The 18,242-nt window shown below is 49.1% G+C and overlaps 7 protein-coding genes across 7 annotated transcripts; 2 read left to right on the top strand and 5 right to left on the bottom strand.

The window, feature by feature from the left end:
- Nucleotides 1-46: 46 nt before the first annotated feature.
- POJ06DRAFT_271356 (uncharacterized protein) lies at nt 47-379 on the bottom strand (the record flags this gene model as incomplete). Its single annotated transcript, XM_056189500.1, has 1 exon — nt 47-379. The coding sequence occupies one exon, from the start codon at nt 377-379 to the stop codon at nt 47-49; it is 333 nt and encodes a 110-aa protein (XP_056040439.1).
- A 1,667-nt stretch (nt 380-2,046) lies between these two features.
- On the bottom strand, nt 2,047-3,040 carry POJ06DRAFT_37561 (uncharacterized protein). The gene is made up of 4 exons (XM_056190947.1): nt 2,890-3,040; nt 2,745-2,835; nt 2,112-2,694; nt 2,047-2,055 (listed from the first exon to the last, which is right to left on the bottom strand). The coding sequence occupies exons 1-3, from the start codon at nt 2,947-2,949 to the stop codon at nt 2,300-2,302; spliced, it is 546 nt and encodes a 181-aa protein (XP_056040438.1). The 5' UTR covers nt 2,950-3,040; the 3' UTR covers nt 2,047-2,055; nt 2,112-2,299.
- Nucleotides 3,041-3,505: 465 nt separating this feature from the next.
- POJ06DRAFT_37531 (SEN1 N terminal-domain-containing protein) lies at nt 3,506-9,942 on the top strand. The gene is made up of 5 exons (XM_056190946.1): nt 3,506-3,854; nt 3,910-4,125; nt 4,171-7,980; nt 8,033-8,242; nt 8,298-9,942. The coding sequence occupies exons 1-5, from the start codon at nt 3,730-3,732 to the stop codon at nt 9,895-9,897; spliced, it is 5,961 nt and encodes a 1,986-aa protein (XP_056040437.1). The 5' UTR covers nt 3,506-3,729; the 3' UTR covers nt 9,898-9,942.
- Nucleotides 9,943-9,987: 45 nt separating this feature from the next.
- Nucleotides 9,988-10,968, bottom strand: POJ06DRAFT_271353 (D-isomer specific 2-hydroxyacid dehydrogenase; the record flags this gene model as incomplete). The annotated part of the gene is made up of 1 exon (XM_056189499.1): nt 9,988-10,968. One exon carries the CDS (start codon nt 10,966-10,968, stop codon nt 9,988-9,990), a length of 981 nt encoding a protein of 326 aa, XP_056040436.1.
- Nucleotides 10,969-11,144: 176 nt separating this feature from the next.
- Nucleotides 11,145-13,730, top strand: POJ06DRAFT_283641 (uncharacterized protein; the record flags this gene model as incomplete). The annotated part of the gene is made up of 7 exons (XM_056190118.1): nt 11,145-11,252; nt 11,346-11,563; nt 11,627-11,878; nt 11,929-12,112; nt 12,177-12,307; nt 12,364-12,670; nt 12,702-13,730. The coding sequence occupies 7 exons, from the start codon at nt 11,145-11,147 to the stop codon at nt 13,728-13,730; spliced, it is 2,229 nt and encodes a 742-aa protein (XP_056040435.1).
- Nucleotides 13,731-14,409: 679 nt separating this feature from the next.
- Nucleotides 14,410-16,594, bottom strand: POJ06DRAFT_262167 (uncharacterized protein). Its single transcript, XM_056188713.1, has 5 exons — nt 15,633-16,594; nt 15,365-15,475; nt 15,188-15,316; nt 15,012-15,121; nt 14,410-14,948 (listed from the first exon to the last, which is right to left on the bottom strand). The coding sequence occupies exons 1-5, from the start codon at nt 16,137-16,139 to the stop codon at nt 14,627-14,629; spliced, it is 1,179 nt and encodes a 392-aa protein (XP_056040434.1). The 5' UTR covers nt 16,140-16,594; the 3' UTR covers nt 14,410-14,626.
- Nucleotides 16,595-17,242: 648 nt separating this feature from the next.
- POJ06DRAFT_203107 (uncharacterized protein) lies at nt 17,243-18,055 on the bottom strand (the record flags this gene model as incomplete). Its single annotated transcript, XM_056185306.1, has 3 exons — nt 17,243-17,423; nt 17,479-17,761; nt 17,812-18,055. The coding sequence occupies 3 exons, from the start codon at nt 18,053-18,055 to the stop codon at nt 17,243-17,245; spliced, it is 708 nt and encodes a 235-aa protein (XP_056040433.1).
- Between the last annotated feature and the right edge of the window lie 187 nt (nt 18,056-18,242).

Below are 18,242 nucleotides of genomic sequence, written 5' to 3'. Positions count from 1 at the left end.
GCCCCAGCCCAAGTCATATCTTGATAACCTTCCACGGTGTCATTCCTTAAACCCATTCGCCCTCCTCCTCACGACCTAATTTCTTCCTCAAAAAGTCAATGTGCTCTGCCCCACGACCCAGCATGCCACCTGCCCCTCCCATATCTCCTTCTGCTTCCTCCTCGCGTGCAGGAACGTCACTCCAATTGTCTGCCGGGGCAGTAAGTGCTTGATCGCGGAACGCCCAGATAAGAATCGTGCCGACGACTGCAAGTGCGACGATGTAGGCTATAATTCGTCGGACTGCTTTTGCTTTGAAGACGTCGCTGGCGGTCGTGCGGGTACGGGGTTGGAAGTAGGGGGAAGCCGAGTACGTTTGCGATGATTGGAATCGGTTCATGATGGTAAAGTTACCGAATATTATAACGATGGCAGACTCTGAATATAATATGCACTATTTAACTGCTGATAGTCGGATTATTAGTCGTATCAGATGTGTGTCACCAACTCAAATACTTCAAAATTTAGCGCGTCCCGTCACAGCGACGGGGTGTAATCGAAACGGGAGTCCCGCGAGATGTTTTCACCGCCGATTCTCCGCGGCCATGAGGCTGCCTCGCGACCGTCTTCAAATCATATCATCCGAGAGTTTAATGACTAAATTTCAATTGCGCTTTTAATTGTGAAAATTCAGCTTAAAGACGATGTTTAACAGCCTGCAAAATTAGCTGCGTTACTGCCACCTGGGGCTTTTATCCATCAACTGTTGGACTGTTTTGAATTCTCTCCTCCGGATGACAATTATACGGTCGTATGTTTCTTGTACGATGCTTGCCGCCTCGATGGGAGGATACTTGATCCTATTTGTCAAGCTCCGAACGATGGACGAAGCGTGCGAGATGCTTCTTCGATGGCATTTCCGCCAGTCAGTTCAGACAACATGAGCGGAGCTGGAGAGCCAATCTATGAGGCGGATTACGGAACTGATATGGTGGAAGAGGAGTTGCTCGGCGATTCGCAAGCGAACAGGATGGAGACTGAAATGTTCATATGGCTGGACGACTTCTTGGTACAAGAAGTAATGCAAACAACCTTAAGAACAGAAAGGGTCATAACTACACTTCAGATCTACAACATGACCACGCGTTACAGCGCTCCTCGCGAGAGGCAAAGTGCAAACAAAATAGGGGGCACTTTAGTATATTGCTACAGAAACACTGGCCACGGTTCTTTTAGCTCGACCTCCGATATGCAGTTCCAGTTGCCTTTTCGTCACGCGTGTTATCTAACTCTCGCGGTAGTCTGCGGACCTCAACGTATTACCCTGTGGGAACGAATAACCGCGCACTGGTGGCAGATCTTAACTTGCGTATGCATCTATTAGCTAAGTTCTCGTTTATATCCCTTCAATGTTGCTAGTTCCGGATAGGCCAGTGGGGTAGATTCGAGGACACGTTACTTCGCATTGTAACCGCCATACCTGTAGGAATGGTCCGTGTTCGGCGGCGACCAGCAGGTTCCCAAACTAAGTCGCCACGCCAGGTCCTCGTAGTGCTCTATCCCAGGGTTCCAGAATCTTCAACGGGCAGCACTGGTCGACCAAACAAGGAGAGCCTGTTTTTAATGACCCTAGCGAAAGTTGAAGTCGGCTACAATCGTAAACATATTGGCAGTTTAGTAGATAAATGCAGGCGTACAACATCCTGAGCTCGAACGAGCCTGAAGATCCAGGAAACAGTCAAACTACTTATCCGGCTACTACCACGCCAACGACTCCTCCTCAGATTCCACATCGTGAGGCTCGTCACTATCGTAAAGCATACCCTCACCATCATCAAAGTCAGTGCCCTTAAGGCACGCATCATATCCATCCACGTTATCCTCTCCGTCAAATGCCCAAAATGACATGTCTTCGCTGAAGCTATCCGCCAATCTTGGTTCAGACGTCAAGGACAAGATCTCGTCGCTGCTAATTTTGGTTCCATTTTCATTGTCATGAATGGAGTTGGCTTCTGAGAGCATAGTGTTTGTGTGAATCGATATATTCGGTCTTGAAGCAATGTCTATAAAATGGTCCTATATATGTATACGAAGTCAGTATGTAGATGGTTGTCATACGCAAACAGTACTACCAAAATCATGCAGCCAAGATATTTCCGTTTTAGGGATGTCGTCATGACCGCCCACAATTTCCGCAAAATTGTCGCCGAGTCGTAATTATTCGTATCCTACCCAGACTATTAACAACCCGATTAGAATTGCAACATGTCCAACTATGAGAACCTCTGAAAAAAGCCGAGAATTTCTGCGCCGTAAGATATTAAGGAGTGAAGGCACGATTATGCCGTCGAGTAATTTGAATCTGTCTTGTATGGCCTAATCGAGGCATCAGCCGGAATACATGACCAAACTCATCCACCAAGTTGCGAAGGTGGGATACTTCTGCATAGCCTGGACAGAATAGAAGCGGCATCCTGGGTGCGAGCTTGTCAAGGATGATGTTGCGTAAAGATCTATCGGCTAACTCCAGCATTTCAAAAATGAACGACCTGCATTTAATGTTTGCGCGCTGCTTTGAGGTAGTCGTAGAGACCGGGATATGGCGGCTGTGGAACTTGAATGACAGCGATATACTGCGCAATGTAATGATGGAAAGTTCAACGGAGTGCGGTGAAAAGAGAGAGTTAATTGATAGTGACGCGGGTGAGAATCGCACTGGTGATGAGTTAGATGGCACAAAAATGGCATTATTGTATTGTTCGTACGATTGAATTCGGCCGCCGTCGTTGATGACCGTGAACACTGTGGGTTAGTCGGGATCATAAGTACCGGCTCCAGTCTGACTGACGGCCAGAACTACCAGCAGATAGTTAGGTTACGCATCAGTAAGTCGTCGCTTCAATGTGGTACCTTGGACTGCGATATGGACAATGCCAACGTTTCCACTAAGTCAACGCGATCCTCCGCCATCGTATCTAGCTCAAACTCAACCGTCACGTGGATCTAACCGAGTAAGCTAGCGAACTTAATTAATGAATATTATTGGATTATTGGAGCGGACTTTGGTGTAAGGTGCTAAAGTAATCGTTGCTCGTTCCCAATGGTCGCGCCAGGATGATGCATCGCGAGTCGGAAGGTCGGTCATCCATGATATGTCGGTCACTAAACTGAGTTCTTGTAAGGTGCCATCCAAACTTGGAGATGAGGTAGGCACGCGCCAAACTGAAGATAGTGCCAGACATTCAGGGACGCGGAAAAGCGATGTATATGGTGCCATATTTTATGTGAGGGTAAAGAACGCGACGCGTCCAACTGGAAAGTTATGTTCAAAACAGTTATGGACGGTGCGCATTAATCCGTATTAAGATAGCGACCTTCCTCATTAGGAATCAGCGCTACACACTTAAATTCGACGGGTCTGAACGATCACGTTACACGCGTTCGCGTCATCACGTGCACGAACCGCCGTGAAAAACCGAGTTGGGAAGTCGAACTTGGACATATCAGGATCCACAGTCTTAGTCAAGAAGAATTTCTGTAGGTGGCTTACTCTTGTGTAAACTGCGAAGAGCGGGTTATTGACTTGTCCATAAGTTCGTAAGAAATTTGCTGGTGTCGAGACGTTGCTGAAGATAGTGGATCCGCCGGGCACATGATCCTCAGCCGAGTTTACGGGACGGTCTACCTGATTTGGCAAACTGAAGGGCAGTAGACCGATTCTATAGCACATAAATAGGCAGCGGCTTTAGAATGTCTTCGGCGAAGGACAAAAATGCGATGGACGAGGAACTTCAGCGGGTGGTTGCACTCGTGCACGACAGTCAACACCGGGATGATTCAGCATTGCAGGAGACTGCTCTCCAAGATAGTTTAGCGTGAGTTGAAATGGTCATATAGCAAAGTATAGTGAACCGTGGTTAATTATTGTAGGTATCTTATGAAGTTACCGAAGACGTCACATTTCTTCTGTAATGAGCAAAGACAAGTCCTTGCCGTTAACGCACTGCAAATGTTCGCGTTCCCGCCTACGCCTGAACTAGATTGGTTGAAGGCAACGATGGGACGACACTTAAACGAGTGTTTTCTTTGCGTAAAGGGATACCAGAGGGCCAAAGTTCCACTCATAAGCCGATTTTTAGAGCTTGGGTACGTACATCAAATCATTGTCCCGACTTCCGCTCACATGTATAGATTCGACAAAGAGAACGTCGATGAGTTCATGCATTTACTCAACGCGTGGGACAGTGAGCGCCTAACTGCAGCTCTCGAGCCGTCGGCAGCTAAATGTCGCGAAGCCATTTCAGCGCGGAAAGCTGTCGATGGGAAATCTATTCAAGACTGCTTCAACGCGCTATACGAATGTCTTTACGCTCCTAACTTGATTACGGGATCCAGTCCCCTATCCGCTGCTTTTCATTCCGTCTTTCTTGGGGTGCAGGCAGGTGGAAGATTTTTACGGCTTTCGAAGGAAATTGTGCCGGCCATGATTTCGTTCTTGTTTCTCAGAGGTGACCCAGAACTTGCGCGATGGGCAGAGAAATCGATGGGACTTTTGGACAAGAAGGTCACTGAGGCGGATTTTGATCAGTGTGTCAGGCGAGCGTACCATGAGGACGCTGTCGGCCGGTACCTCGCGTCAGCATCGACAAGGACGGCTGCAGACGTGACCTTTTTTTGGAAAGCAATGCACCGCGTAATCAGTTCTCTGCAGAAGTCTGTTCTTCTGTATCGCTGCTGTGGAAATAGCAGTGGAGGCTCGGGATTGCAAGAGGATAATATTATCAAAATGGCATGGATGGATCTACAAACTTTTCCAACTTGCTTCCCGGTTCTGTTACCAGTATTTGGCGTGCTGTTCGGTTGTCTCGGTGCGGATGCGTGGCCGGTCTCGACACCGTTTGTTCCGACGTCGATGTTGGATATTGTCTTCGGATCGGCGGGAAATGTTGCCTTTGAGACTTGGTTGCGAGCAGTTGCGAAACAGAAGCAGAAAATGATGGAACTATTAAATTGGATACAGCCATATGTCGATTCGTTATCTGGATCCAGTAAATTAAAGTGCAGTGAGATCCTGACGTCACGGCTTCTTGGAAAATACCAAAATGCGGTTCATTTTGGTACCTCGAATACGGAGCTAAGAGCACAATGCCTGGTAACGGGTTTACATGTCCTTGACGACTTGTTAGATTTTAGTGAAGGTGACAAGAGTGACTTGTTAGTTAGCGTGAATAGCAATTCTGTGGACAAGCTAATGCGACGGGAAGCGAGAAAGGTCGCAGAAGCCTACGCGAATTTGATAATGAACACCGCTATTGACAATACAAAGGACTCTGAAGTTCGTGCTGCGGCACGCAGTGTGCTTACTTCATGCATTGTTTTAGATTCTGTGTCCACAGCCGACGAAAGCGCAGTCATGATGGACGAGATTTTGACTACTGCGGTAATGAAACAGCGCGATATAACGCAGACTGTGTTGGCCGCGGCTGAAGACGAGGCTGCTATGGCCGAACTGGGAGTTGGTGGCGACGGGACTTCGTTACTTTGCTATGGTGAAGCGCTCTGGGAGCTTCTCAGACAGAAGATATCGTACAATGATATTGAATTCGCAAAGTTTGTAATAAACTCTATTGGGAAGTCTAGGATATATTTGGCCGAGACGTTGGATAGTATGCGCACCTCGAGTCAGGCTGCTGGAGGAACTTCATCAAACAATCCATCTACCAAGCTCATATCTCTCAAAGTAAAGAAATTCAGCACTTTGAGCACCAAAATCAACGTCATGTTACTTGCCGTTGCCAACGTTCTGCAGCAAATCAGCGATTTTGAAGCCGACAAGCTGCGAAACGAGTTGCTCGTTGATGAGACGACCCTGGAAGTGTTATTATGCCTCGCACTCTCAGCACATACCGATCTTTCCCGGTATAGTCTCGAAATAGCAAAGCAGGCATACGACGCTTCAGGACGCACGGAGTGTCTACGGGAACTCTTTGCATCGAATCCAGCGCGACTACTCAAAGCCTATGTTGCAACGATCAAACATGCCGGGACCGTGTCCGCGCTGTTTGGTCTTGGTCCTATACCACGCCTTGTGCGGACAACAATGGATGTCGCCAGCCTGCTATTTGATCCTCGAGACGGCTACGTCGCAACTCATAATAGCGCGATCCCGGATGCCGAAGTGAGAACAGCTGCGCATGCGTTCTGGACCTTAGCTTGGCGTGCGCTGTCGTTTATTTTTAAACGAACACTTACTTGGGCTCGCGCATATCCCAGAGAAATTATGGTAGATTATATGCGCGACGTCCTCGATCTGTGCTCCAATCTGTTTGACAATATCCAGCTTCTTGAACAGGCGCTTACGGCCAAGTCGATGGGATCAACAGTAGCTGAACACCAGTTAATTTCACCCACGAAGCCAACTACTACCGGGCTCGAGATCCTAAGCACATTAATTGAGCCACTCCGTGAAATATGCCCGTGGTTGCGATTGTCCGACACCGCGTTGGTGACAGTTTGCGTGCGATTAGTCTGCGAGTTGTTGAACAGACTTGCCAAAGCAAAACTTGACGTTCCCAAAGATGTTATCAAAAAACTCGAGAAATTAGCGCAGCAGACTGGTCATCATTATAACAATCTGACGGAGGCGCAGTGCTATGATCTCGTCATTGCAATCAGCATGTTTGATGAGCAAAAGGTGGAGGACATCAAGGACGAGAGTCCAGAGCTGGAGAATAATAAAGTCACGGTTCACAAAGAAAGGGAATCGCCGTTCGATGACGTGCATGCAAAGCCTGTCAAGACGAGCAGCAAAGCCAAAGGATTGGATGCGTGGCTTGAGAAGGCAAAGTCTACGGTCCAGAACGACAGTGTGATCCAGAAGGAGGTCTACGATCTCGAATCGGACGAGGAACTTTCGCTTGTTGAAGAGTTCGAAAAGGCAGAGAAGGCAAAGGCGCGACAACGCATCGATGCTATGTACAATAAGATCAAGGCAGAGGAGAAGCCCGTACCAAAGCCGAGTCTGTTGAGTGCTCGGCGGCAGGAGATTTCAGAACAGCGACAGAAGGCGGCCATTGCGGCGGCCAAAGCTGGGAAGCGCGAGGTAATTCATCCTCCTCGTCCAGCTGGATTCCGTGTTGCACCGATGAGAGCGCCATCGTCGCGGTCAGCGACTGTAAGCAGGCCTGCCAGTGGAACAACTACGGCTGTAAGCTCGGAAGACAGCTCGAGCGGCGAAAGTGACAGTGACATTGACTCACTTTTTTCTCTCAGCAAGCACAATCGGCCAGTTCCGAAACCAGTAACTGCTGCTCAGTTGGCACCACAGCCTCTCAGGGTGTCGTCCTCCCTCGCAGCAGCTCGCCGTCGACAATTCGGCCCGCCAACTATGTCTGAGAAAGAACGTGCAGAGCGCAATATGCGGGCACGATTACGCGTCAACTTGGATCCGCTGTATCATCGCATTCTGCGGTGGGACTATCACAGCGACAAAGAACTACCATCCGACGAGATCGGCAGTGACCTGAGAAACTACAAGGCGGTTCCGAATAAGTTCGCTTCTGCTGTCGATTACAAAGCAGTTTTCGAGCCGCTACTGATGCTGGAATGCGTGCAGAATATCGTCAAAGCCAAGGAAGAGCGAACGGACAAGCCGTTCAGGTTGTCGATTACGAATAGAGTGTCCTGTGACGAATATATCGAGGTCTACGCTTCAATCGAGACTAAGATACTCCCCAATATCAAGATTGGAGAGATGGATGTGGTCGTCATTTCTTATGTACCAGATGACCAAGAGATCGTGGCCGGTGGCACCCTTGCAGGTAAAGACCGGCCGGCTCGGTTGCCCGATAAGCAGTATCTCAACTGTATGGCAAAGATTAAGGAGATCAAGCGATCTAATCACGCCGAACTATCGGATATTGTGCTTCGATGCCTTCCGAAGCCAGACATGGCGAAGCATCTCTTGCCGCGCACCGAACTCAATGCATTGCGTGTGATGAGGTAATGATTATTATGTTGTCTTCGACTGTGCTAGGAATTTACCAGAAATTAGTATGACAACGATCGAACGAGAATACAGTTCACTGCAGGGCCTGCCGTATTACGACCTCTGTGATCAGATATTGCACGCCAAGCCTGCGACTGCGATTCGGGCGGATGCGGCAAGGATTCGTAAAACGCAATCGACTTATAATGTCAATGCTCCCCAGGCCGGAGCGATCATGGCAGCTATGGAGAGCACGGGGTTTACGCTGATTCAAGGGTACGTGTGTTATGCAATATTTTTTCATGGTTCAAAATGGGCTAACATACGTTAGTCCACCTGGTACTGGCAAAACGAAAACCATTCTAGGTATTATCGGCGCGACATTGACAACGACGAAGTCTCGCGGTATTCCGATCCAAATTCCTGGCCAGCGGCATCCAACTCAGCACAACGCACCGGCGCCCGTTGAGCCGAAACGTATTCTAGTTTGCGCGCCCAGCAATGCTGCGGTCGATGAGCTTGTCTTGCGTCTGAAGGGCGGGATCCGGAGTTCATCTGGAGAGATGTTTCTCCCCAAGGTTGTCCGTCTGGGACGAAGTGATATCATTAACCCTGCCGTACGGGACTTGACTCTTGAGGAACTTGTGGATGCTCAGATCGCCAAGTTTGAGCAGGAAAATAATTCGAAGAACGGAGGCGCAGTCGATCGCGGCAATTTACGGGAGCAGCTAAATAAGGTGCTTGCTGAGCGAGCGGAAGTCGACCGCCAGATTGGAATCACGGAGGATACAACTGCGAGGGAAAAGTTGCGTGCCCAGCGAGATATGTTGAACGCGAAGAAAGCGGCTCTTGGCCAACGGCTGGATGAGGAACGCGATCGGCATGCTGTCGTCGTGCGGACAAACGAGATCGAGCGGCGGAATATCCAGACGAAAATCTTGACCAGCGCGGAAGTCATGTGTGCGACGCTGTCCGGAGCGGGCCATGACCTTCTAGCAAGTCTGTCGATGGCATTCGAGACGGTAATCATTGATGAGGCGGCTCAGTGTGTTGAGCTCTCTGCACTTATTCCGTTGAAATATGGCTGTATTCGCTGCGCCATGGTCGGTGACCCCAATCAGCTGCCGCCGACAGTGCTCTCGCAGACGGCGTCAAAGTTTCAGTATGAGCAGAGCTTATTCGTGCGAATGCAAAAGAACTTCCCATCGTCCGTGCATTTACTGAGTATCCAGTATCGCATGCATCCGCAGATATCCCAGTTTCCTAGTGCCCAGTTTTACGATTCTCTACTAATTGACGGTGACGGAATGGATTCCCGGACGGAAGCCGAGTGGCATTCTGCGGCAGACATCTTCGGCCCGTACCGGTTTTTCAATGTGCATTCTCGAGAGCAGCAGTCCAAGACAACGCATTCGTACTATAATCGAGCGGAGGCGCTCTGTGCGGTTGCATTGTATCGCAAGCTTGGTGACAGCTTTCCGCAACTCGACCTTGAAGGGCGAGTGGGAGTTGTTACTCCGTACAAACAACAATTGCACGAGCTGAGAAATACGTTCCGATCTGGTTTGGGAAATGCTGGCATGCAGGGCATTGACTTCAATACAATCGATGGCTTCCAGGGCCAGGAGAAGGACATTATCATATTATCTTGCGTGCGGGCACAGGGGGCAGGAAGTGCAGGAAACGGAGCCGTCAAGAGTGTCGGTTTCTTGGCCGACATTCGACGCATGAACGTGGCGTTGACCAGAGCCAAATCGTCACTGTGGATTATTGGAAATATACAGAGTTTGGTCGTGAATGATGTGTGGAGGAGGCTAATTGAGGACGCCCAGAAGCGCGGGTTGGTGTCGCAGTATGATGGAGGGCAATTCAGAGCATTGGATGCGGCGGCATCTGTGGTTCCACAGAAACGTCGTCATAATCATGCATGAGCATTATATGTACATAGACTTGTTTTACACGGGGCACAGTCAGTTTATTTGGTCGGGCTAGCATTTTTCTTGTAAATTGACATCTTGACTTTAATTCAACACTCGGATTGCCGATCCTCCTAGCCACTGTACAACATCCTCGACCGTCTCTTCAAAAAAAGGCTTATAAGTGTCGTCAGTCACATACGCACCATGTGGAGTCAAAAGGACCTTATCGCCCAACGTTCTGAGCTCGTTGTCGGATGGCAACGGTTCAACGTCGTACACGTCCAACGCGGCCCCGGCGATCGTGCCATCCCGGAGCGCAGCAACTAGCGCCTTTTCGTTGACGATCGGTCCTCGCGACGTATTGATCAAGAATGCGGTTTTTTTCATTAGCTGGAGCTCGTTTGTCGAGATCAAGTCGACCGATCGGGGCGATAAAACGACGTGCACGGACACAAAGTCAGAATCCGCCAGCAGTCTTTGCTTGGTGCCGGCAAACTCAACCCCGACTTGAGCAGCTTTTTCAGCCGTCAGGTTTTGGCTCCACGCGATAACACGCATGCCAAACACTTTGGCGATCTCAGCAACCGAAGCACCTAGCCGGCCCAAGCCGATAAGACCTAGTGTTTTGCCATGTAATCCGGTTGCCAGCCGACCGGCTTGCCACGGCAACCCAGCGTCGCCAGGCGTGCCAGTCCGCGTAGCATCCGGCACGATGTTTCTTGCAATGCCTAAAATAAGCGCCCAGATGTGCTCCGTAGTCGATCGGCTTGGTACCTGGGTTCCGACGACCCTGATCCCCAGGGTCGTGGCGGCCGCGATATCAACCGCATAGTTGCGCATGCCGGTTGTAACCAGCAGCTTCAGGTTCGGCAATCGTTCGAGAAGCGATTCTGGAAATGGCGTGCGCTCGCGCATTATACAGACAATCGCGAACGGCTCGAGCCGAGACACCAACGCGTCTTGGTCTTTGATCGTGTCGGTGAACACGGTGATGTCGATGCCACTGTTGGTCACTGGTGTCCAGTCGGCCATCTCAAGCGCGACGGATTGATAGTCGTCTAAAATTGCAAGCTTCAAAGCCATGGATGAGGGTGTGAATCGGCGAATGGACGAATTGGTTCGTCACAGGAATGGTGAGGAGGTTGCCAGCCGGAACATGCCGGATACGGTCTTGTTTTATATCGGCCAACCGCGCGCGACCCAAGCAGAAAGAAAAACGACACAGGAAAAATATTTGAATTTGTTACTCAGCTCGCGAGATGACACTCGACATCATTTTTTTGCCTGGACAAGGACAGACAATTTTTGCACCATTGAAGACACTCGCTTTGTTTGCCATTACTAACACGTTGGATGCACAAATAGAAGTCACACTGTCGGATTGATCTACGGCTACTCTCAATCTAATTGAAGTACCGTCGTTAGGTGGTGGTTATCATACGTTTACAACGACGGTCGAGATAGGCGAAGAGCCGCTCACTTTGCGATACTCATATATATCAGATGGCGAGAAAACCAATGTCGATGGCCATGTTACGATAATTCCAAAATTATCTCAGGCTACTGAAGAGGAATTCACTACTGTGACTAGACTTGAAGAACAGGAGGACTTTGTTTCCGTGAAAATACCTTGGCTGAAACTTGACAACTGGCAAGGATGGGTATGGTTACGGCATAAGTATGCACGGATATTGATTGCAACATTTTTATGTTATACCACTGTTTATTAATTGATGACTAGAGCAACCTGGATAGAGCCACGTTGGATGACTTTGCGTGACCTTCCAGGGTTATGTAGTGCTCACTGCTTGCTGCTGCAGTCGGTGAATCCTACTGTTGACCCAGCTTCGACATTCTGTGTATTTCCGTGCTCTTCAGCGAAGGCCACAGTGAGCCTGTCGGCTGCGCGCGATCTGGAGGAACCAGGAGTTTATGCTCGAGTGAGGAGGGTCAAAGCTGGTGGAACCGCCGAGGTTTATGTCGTAGGGAAGACGTCAACAAATGTCGATGCTTTTAATTCACTTGATGGAGCCATCGGCATAGCCAAAAATGCTTAGGGACAACTAATATTTCGTATGTCTTTCCTCCAAGTGAAGACAGGGGGACGGTCTGGCCATTTGAAGAATTAGGCTTCTGTACATGGGAGAGTATAGGTGAAAATATTCGCCCCACCCGGGTTAAACTGGAGAAACTTATGCAATCAATAGACGAGCTCAAATTCCAATTGGTTCTTTCATTATCGATGACGGATGGCAAGATATTCGTTCAGATAAGAATGAAACAACGATAAGAATGAAACAACGACCATGCGCCAATTGTGGAGTTTGGATGTGTGGGATGGCATGGATGCTTCATTCAAGGACACCGTTGCAATTATCAAGGAAGGATTATCTACAGTCGAGAATGTGGGTGTGTGGATGACGTGAGTCATAGGAGGCAATAGGCAATTGGAGATGTGCTTTACTGACATCAGTATAGGCTGCAGGGATACTGGAATTCAATTGCATCTCAGTCACCGTTAATTGCCAAGTACAAAATGCGGTCTTTCAGGCTCAGCAGCGATTGTGTTCCTGGTATCGCCTGCAATGGATTTGATGAAATGCAAACACTCGTTCAACCAGATGAAAGGAACCACATATGGTGGCTTCCTCCAAAGGAATTGGCGTATCAGTTTTGGAGAGACTATTTCACAGTTTGTGCAGATGCAGGTATTACATTTGCCAAAGTTGATAATCAGTCATTCTCTTCCTTTTTGGCCGGAGTGGAGGGAGCAGAAGAGGCATTCGTTTTATGGGATAGTATGAATAAAGCTGCAGATGATATATCACTGCATGGCACATTGCGAACGCACCTTCAATGGTGATATTGGCATGGGCATGGCAACGCATGGAAGGAAGGTGGTCTTTAGAAACTCCGATGATTTTGGACTACCGAGGCCGAAAAATGCCCACCGAGATCACATTCGCGCCAACCTGATGAACTGCATCATTACCTCTCGAATGTGTCTCATCCCTGATGCAGACATGTTCATGTCAGCAGCTCAGTGGCCGGAATATCATGCTGTACTTCGCGCATTTTTTCCTGGACCAATAATATTATCCGATGAAGCAGAAGACCACGATCTCAAAGTAATTCACAAGCTTATTGCGAGAACAACAGGGGGCCACTATGAGCTGGTGAAATCACACAATCCAGCTTTGCCGCTTCGTTCCCGCATTTGGGAACAATCGATTGGTCCAGGTATTGGACCCTCCATCAAGGCTGCATCATACTTTCCTCCATCGAAATCTTCAGCTGATATCATGTGGCGTTCTCGTGATCATGCACTTCATTCCTGTACAGATATTATTCTCGCTTCTGACGTGGTTGATGTTTTGGAACAGCATTGTTTGCTGGAAACGAGGTATGTGTTATGGTTTGCTAATATGGGAGATGCCGTATTTTTTGGAGGTGCAATAGATCCTAGGTCTGTATTTCCACTTGCTGAAGTGACATTGGTGCCTAAGACGCATGAAGTTATCACTGTCGCTCCATTACATAAACTTGGAGGCATTGAAATCGCTTGCTTGGGTCTCCTTGACAAATATGCAGGTCTAGCTGCAATCGCTGCCACAGAGCTAATCGGAACAACTTTAAAAATTTCTTTTTTGTTTGAAGGAGAGCTTGGATTTGTTGTGACCGATGCCAGTCATATTAAGATTTATGTTAATGACGAACTAGTGACTTTCACTACCACCGACTTAAATGAGTCAGCGGTTTTGCTTAAGTTGCATCTGAGAATTTCAGACAGTCCAGAGTTTTCTAAATTAGACCATTGGCAAGTGGATGTGCTGTTGGCTGAGTAGGTATGGGCATATAGTGTAAGGGAGGTTTACGAAAGCGTGATTACCGAGAAAGGATGTTGACTGGGATGGGAGTCTACTCTCTTGTCTATATTGTATGTACAAGAAGGAGGACAGCGTAATCGCTGTCCTCTCTAGATACATGGAACCGGTTTCTCTTTTTATAATCCCGCTGCGCTCGTCGGGCAAACTATTATCTGTAAGGATCTAGTGGGTGAGTTCCTACGAATCTTAGGGCCTCGCGCTGGGGCGGTACCAACTTGGCCAAAAGACCACGATAATCAATCTTAGAATTGATTATGGCCCACTGCGCATAGTATAGTGACCGCCACCACTAGGGTCCTGACAGATAAGGACGTGATAATTTGAGTTCAGCGGTATCCGGCTTCGCTATCCCCCTTCTTAGGTGTCGGGATCCTAGTGGCGGCGGTCACTATACTATGCGCAGTCGGCCATAATCAACTCTAGATTGATTATCGTGGTCTTTTGGCCAAGTTGGTACCGCCCAGCGCTGAGGCCTTAAGATTCATAGGAGCTCACCCACTAGATCCTTACATTAGGAGCAGCCTCTCGATGCGTCGAATCAATCAGTCTGACCGTCTGTTCGTGGGTGAAAGGCTGTCGAGATACGCCTTTTCGTGTAGAAGGCGTAACGCTTTATGTCCTAACAAGTAGAATTGATACAAAAGGTTTGGCTAAAGAAAGAAGAAAAGAAGAAGAAAGAAGGGAGAAAGCGAACGTTAACTACGGTGCGAAGGAGGTTAGGGTTACAGGGCGGCCAATAGGGGGCTTCGAAGGCGTAGCCAAGCCACACTTGGGCGTAGCCTTTTCACACCACCTACCAGTAGAGCCCATCGAACAAGTTCCATTAACTTCAAGTTCTTGGAGCAGCCATCGGTTTATAACAACGCCCCCACAATCATCACGAGTGTCCCTATCTCACCAACCTCGGCCCTCCATTCTTCCCACTTCACCGAGCTAAGTACAACACAGTCATCGGTCAACTGCAGCTTCGTTAACACTCCTGTTTGAGAGAGCCCGTGCAATTTTGGCTCCTTGTTGCAGAGTTCGAATTCCGTTCGCCATTCCTCGATGTCATTTGCATTCCACAGAGTCGCATTGTTTGCCAGAGGTATAAGGACGAAGCCGCAAGTGGGAAAAGAAGAAGCCTCAGTTGACATCTCAATTAAAATGTTGAGGATCTGAAAAATAAGCACCGTCCTTCCCGGTGGATCAGTATGAATTATAATTAAATAGCAACAATACGTTGACAACAGTGCTCACCGTCTCCTTGATTCGTTGTAGATCCAGTCCATCCAGGTTACGCCGGGGTCATCGGGAAACTTCAACTTGCGGATCCCACCGGTCGACAATACTAGCGCGTTGAATACAAGCTTCCATGGTCGTCAGAGTAGAACGCATACTATACTGGGGGAGAAGTTGGTTTACCGCTCACTTACATTCACTGTGGTGAGAAGGGCGGCTTCAAAGCCGTCATTGCCCACTGGCACCTCCTGGAGCCGCAGCAAACAGTAGACGAGCAGGGCTTGGAAAGCAGCCAGGAGCTCCCATTTGTCGAACTCCGCATGCTAGCAACAGTTATTCTTGGATTCAAAATAACAACAACTGGCACATACCTTGGAAAATATTTTTTCTTGCTCGAGCTTGATTAGCCTCCATACAAGCTTCCGGCTTGAATCGGTTCGAGATTTGAATAACTGGACCAGGCCCATGCACGTAAGTAAAGACTGCTCATTAAGGAAAGATCAGTAAAAGGCCATTCTTTATAGAAATGTCCGAGTATCCAAAGAGCGGACTATGATAGTTATATTTCCAAACTGGCGCTCTGCTATGCCGGATAACAAGCGTTTGAGGATATGAGGGTGAGGAAGCGCGTCAACTGACCTGTTGCGTCGGCCCCACTCCAGTCTCAGCCCAGGAGGATTGCAAAGGGCTAATAAACGGCGGCAGCGCGGCTTTTTGGAGCATCATAAAAGGATAGGATCGCAATATCTGCATTGCCAACGATACCAGGGGGCCATGGTTTGGCCTAGGAAAAGTCCGATGTTCAAAGAGCGAAGGGCCAGATAAGTCCCATGGTGTCAACGTAGATATACCATTTTCAATCATGCTGGGTTCTTCACTGAAAGGATATAGCAGAGAATCGATACTCTGGTCACTAAAAAGTGGAGTCTCAAGCCCGAACATATCGAGGACTCTGAGACCAGCATCCCAGATGTCTTCCGCTGACCATCCGAGGGAGGCTGCAGAATTAGGAGAGGTCTGTGGAAATGCGCTGGTTTTCAAGTTTGTAGATCGGCTGGACCCTCTGGCGAGGGTCAGAGAGGTTGTACTCCCATGGGGCTCCGACTTCTTGCCCATGGAGTGAGCTGCACTAGGGGCTGAACCCATCTCGCCTCCACGAGACTCCTCTTTTCGCCGTGTTGCCACAGCAAACTCGCATTCGACACTCCGCTCACGGCAACGAACGCAGGCTTCTGAACTAGTATCGTCAGGCACGATGCAACGAGTTTTTGCCCGAACGCATGCGGCGCAAGATCGCCTGCGAGATATGTTCGTGTCAGGAAGTTTGGAGCGACAGTAGTAGTAGTGCCGCTTGCGTGATGACTCTAACAAATAGATATTAGCGTGTGTTGAAAATAAGTACAACTACTGCTAACTTCTTTTCTACGAGGTTCCAGACATCTCCCTACCTTGAGCAAATGTTTTCTTGCATAGCGGACAATGGCGGCTTGCTTCGTGGTTGCTGGAAGGTATTCGTTCCTGCTCCTTATGCATTTTGATATTTAGCGAATGCTACAGTTGGATCTTGCAGCTCAGTGGTATTGGTATCAGGGATATTCTGTATAGATGCGGGGGGGGGGGGGGGGGGGGGGGGGGGGGGGGCGTGAGTTGCCGTGTTTGCCCTTAAGTCATTTCAAGGAGTTCCGTGCAACAATTGGCTTATTAATTCCCATTTGTCAGGCAGCAAGATTCGTGAGTTAGTAAAAAGGTCACAAGCGAGTGAGCCACACAAGCGAGTGAACCACGCCACACCGAAACACGTAAACAATAGATCACTAGTGATTCTTTTTGGGTATAATGGGAGCACCATTAGAAGGCGTGATTCTTTTTGGGTTAATGGGAGTATCATTATAGAACGCGATTCTTTTTTCTTTTCCAAATTTAAATGGGAGGGCCAGGGTCTGTAGAGGATTCGGAGAGTCTGGGATGGGATAATGCCATGCCCTTAGATTTCTCTCGTTAACAACATTGCGAACCGCCTGAAAGTTCCATAGAGTTTTGGATCGTGAGTAGTCACAATCTCATAATTCCTCTGGATAATAAAGGCTCTATTATAGACGATATGTGACCATATGAAAAATAAACTTAGATATTCTTACATAGTCCACCCACAAGCTGGTCGTGATTTTCTAGAGTCTAGGCAAAGCGGCCGTGTCGGCGACGTCGGCCTGCCCGAACCTATCACATGAACTATCGACCTCAGTAATGCCTCACGCGAGAGACGCATATATGGTATCGAACTTCTTGTACCCAACACCCGTGACGAATGTCTGCATCCATGGGCCCTGTGTCTCACCGTGGGCCAGCTCCCAGTAGAGATTCGCATGTGCGTCACCGTCGATGCGGTATTTGGGCGACCCGTCCGGCTTCCGTTCGTCGGCATAGTAGAATCTTCACGTCGTTAGTCTCACACGCGCGAATTCCCGAAGCGGATTGGGTTGCTCACTTGTATTCACGGTCTTTGTACGCGTCCGCGGCGGCCCAGATCATGTGAGCGGCGCCCGACTTGCCGATTCCCTGGGAGAGAAATCTCGGGAGGATGGAGACGTTCAGGACATTGCCGGTGTAGATGAAGGTGCGCGCGGCCGACGCCGGAAGCTGTGCAAAGCCTGAGACGGCCTGTTGCGCGGCAACAAAGGCACTGTAGATGTTGATGGTCGTGTCGCGACTCAAATCGGCCAAGGAGAGGGCGAAGGGGTCGTCTGCGGGGGTGAAGCTCGCAGCGCTGACTGCGACGCGTCAGTCAATCGGCGACGACACCGGGGGGACGAGGACATACCATTGTAGACGACGACACTGGGGATGCCGAATACCTCCTTTACCTTGGCAAAGGCATTGACCACATCTTCGGTCTTGGAGAAGTCGCTCGGGATGTTCAGTTGCTTGTCAGTGCTGTCGGCCTCCTTTAGGGAGCGGGCGGCGAGGCCGACCTTGTAGCCCTTGGAGGCAAAGGTGCGGGCGACGGCCTGGCCAATATTGGGGCCGGCGCCGAGGATGAGGACGACAGGGGATCTAGCGGCCATTATTTGATGCTGGGTCGACTCAGGATAAGTTTCTCGAGAGTATGTTGTGCTTGCGATGCTGTGCTTGGTCATGCCTCAAAGGGGGAGAAGTCAGGCGCACCTTCCCGCTATATATGGCCGAGTACAGTGGTATACAACTGGTATGTTCACCTCCATTAGGCTATGGCACGTCATGGCGGTCTTTGAT

This window comes from Lipomyces tetrasporus, assembly GCF_029532465.1.
Source record: "Lipomyces tetrasporus strain NRRL Y-64009 chromosome Unknown POJ06scaffold_12, whole genome shotgun sequence".
NCBI lineage: Eukaryota > Fungi > Ascomycota > Lipomycetes > Lipomycetales > Lipomycetaceae > Lipomyces > Lipomyces tetrasporus.
This window is presented reverse-complemented; position numbering and strand designations above follow the sequence as displayed.

What these genes read in the sequence shown, in the direction of transcription:
- POJ06DRAFT_37561 (XM_056190947.1), bottom strand. Translation starts at nt 2,949, where the DNA reads ATGGCGGAGGATCGCGTTGACTTAGTGGAAACGTTGGCATTGTCCATA. An exon ending in TGTCCATATCGCAGTCCAAG is followed by an intron (nt 2,836 to 2,889) that starts GTACCACATTGA and finishes ATCTGCTGGTAG; the next exon opens with TTCTGGCCGTCAGTCAGACT. An exon ending in GACGGCGGCCGAATTCAATC is followed by an intron (nt 2,695 to 2,744) that starts GTACGAACAATA and finishes ACTCATCACCAG; the next exon opens with TGCGATTCTCACCCGCGTCA.
- POJ06DRAFT_37531 (XM_056190946.1), top strand. Translation starts at nt 3,730, where the DNA reads ATGTCTTCGGCGAAGGACAAAAATGCGATGGACGAGGAACTTCAGCGG. An exon ending in GCTCTCCAAGATAGTTTAGC is followed by an intron (nt 3,855 to 3,909) that starts GTGAGTTGAAAT and finishes TAATTATTGTAG; the next exon opens with GTATCTTATGAAGTTACCGA. An exon ending in AGCCGATTTTTAGAGCTTGG is followed by an intron (nt 4,126 to 4,170) that starts GTACGTACATCA and finishes TCACATGTATAG; the next exon opens with ATTCGACAAAGAGAACGTCG.
- POJ06DRAFT_262167 (XM_056188713.1), bottom strand. Translation starts at nt 16,139, where the DNA reads ATGGGTTCAGCCCCTAGTGCAGCTCACTCCATGGGCAAGAAGTCGGAG. An exon ending in AAGAAAAAATATTTTCCAAG is followed by an intron (nt 15,317 to 15,364) that starts GTATGTGCCAGT and finishes AACTGTTGCTAG; the next exon opens with CATGCGGAGTTCGACAAATG. An exon ending in CCCTTCTCACCACAGTGAAT is followed by an intron (nt 15,122 to 15,187) that starts GTAAGTGAGCGG and finishes CGACCATGGAAG; the next exon opens with CTTGTATTCAACGCGCTAGT.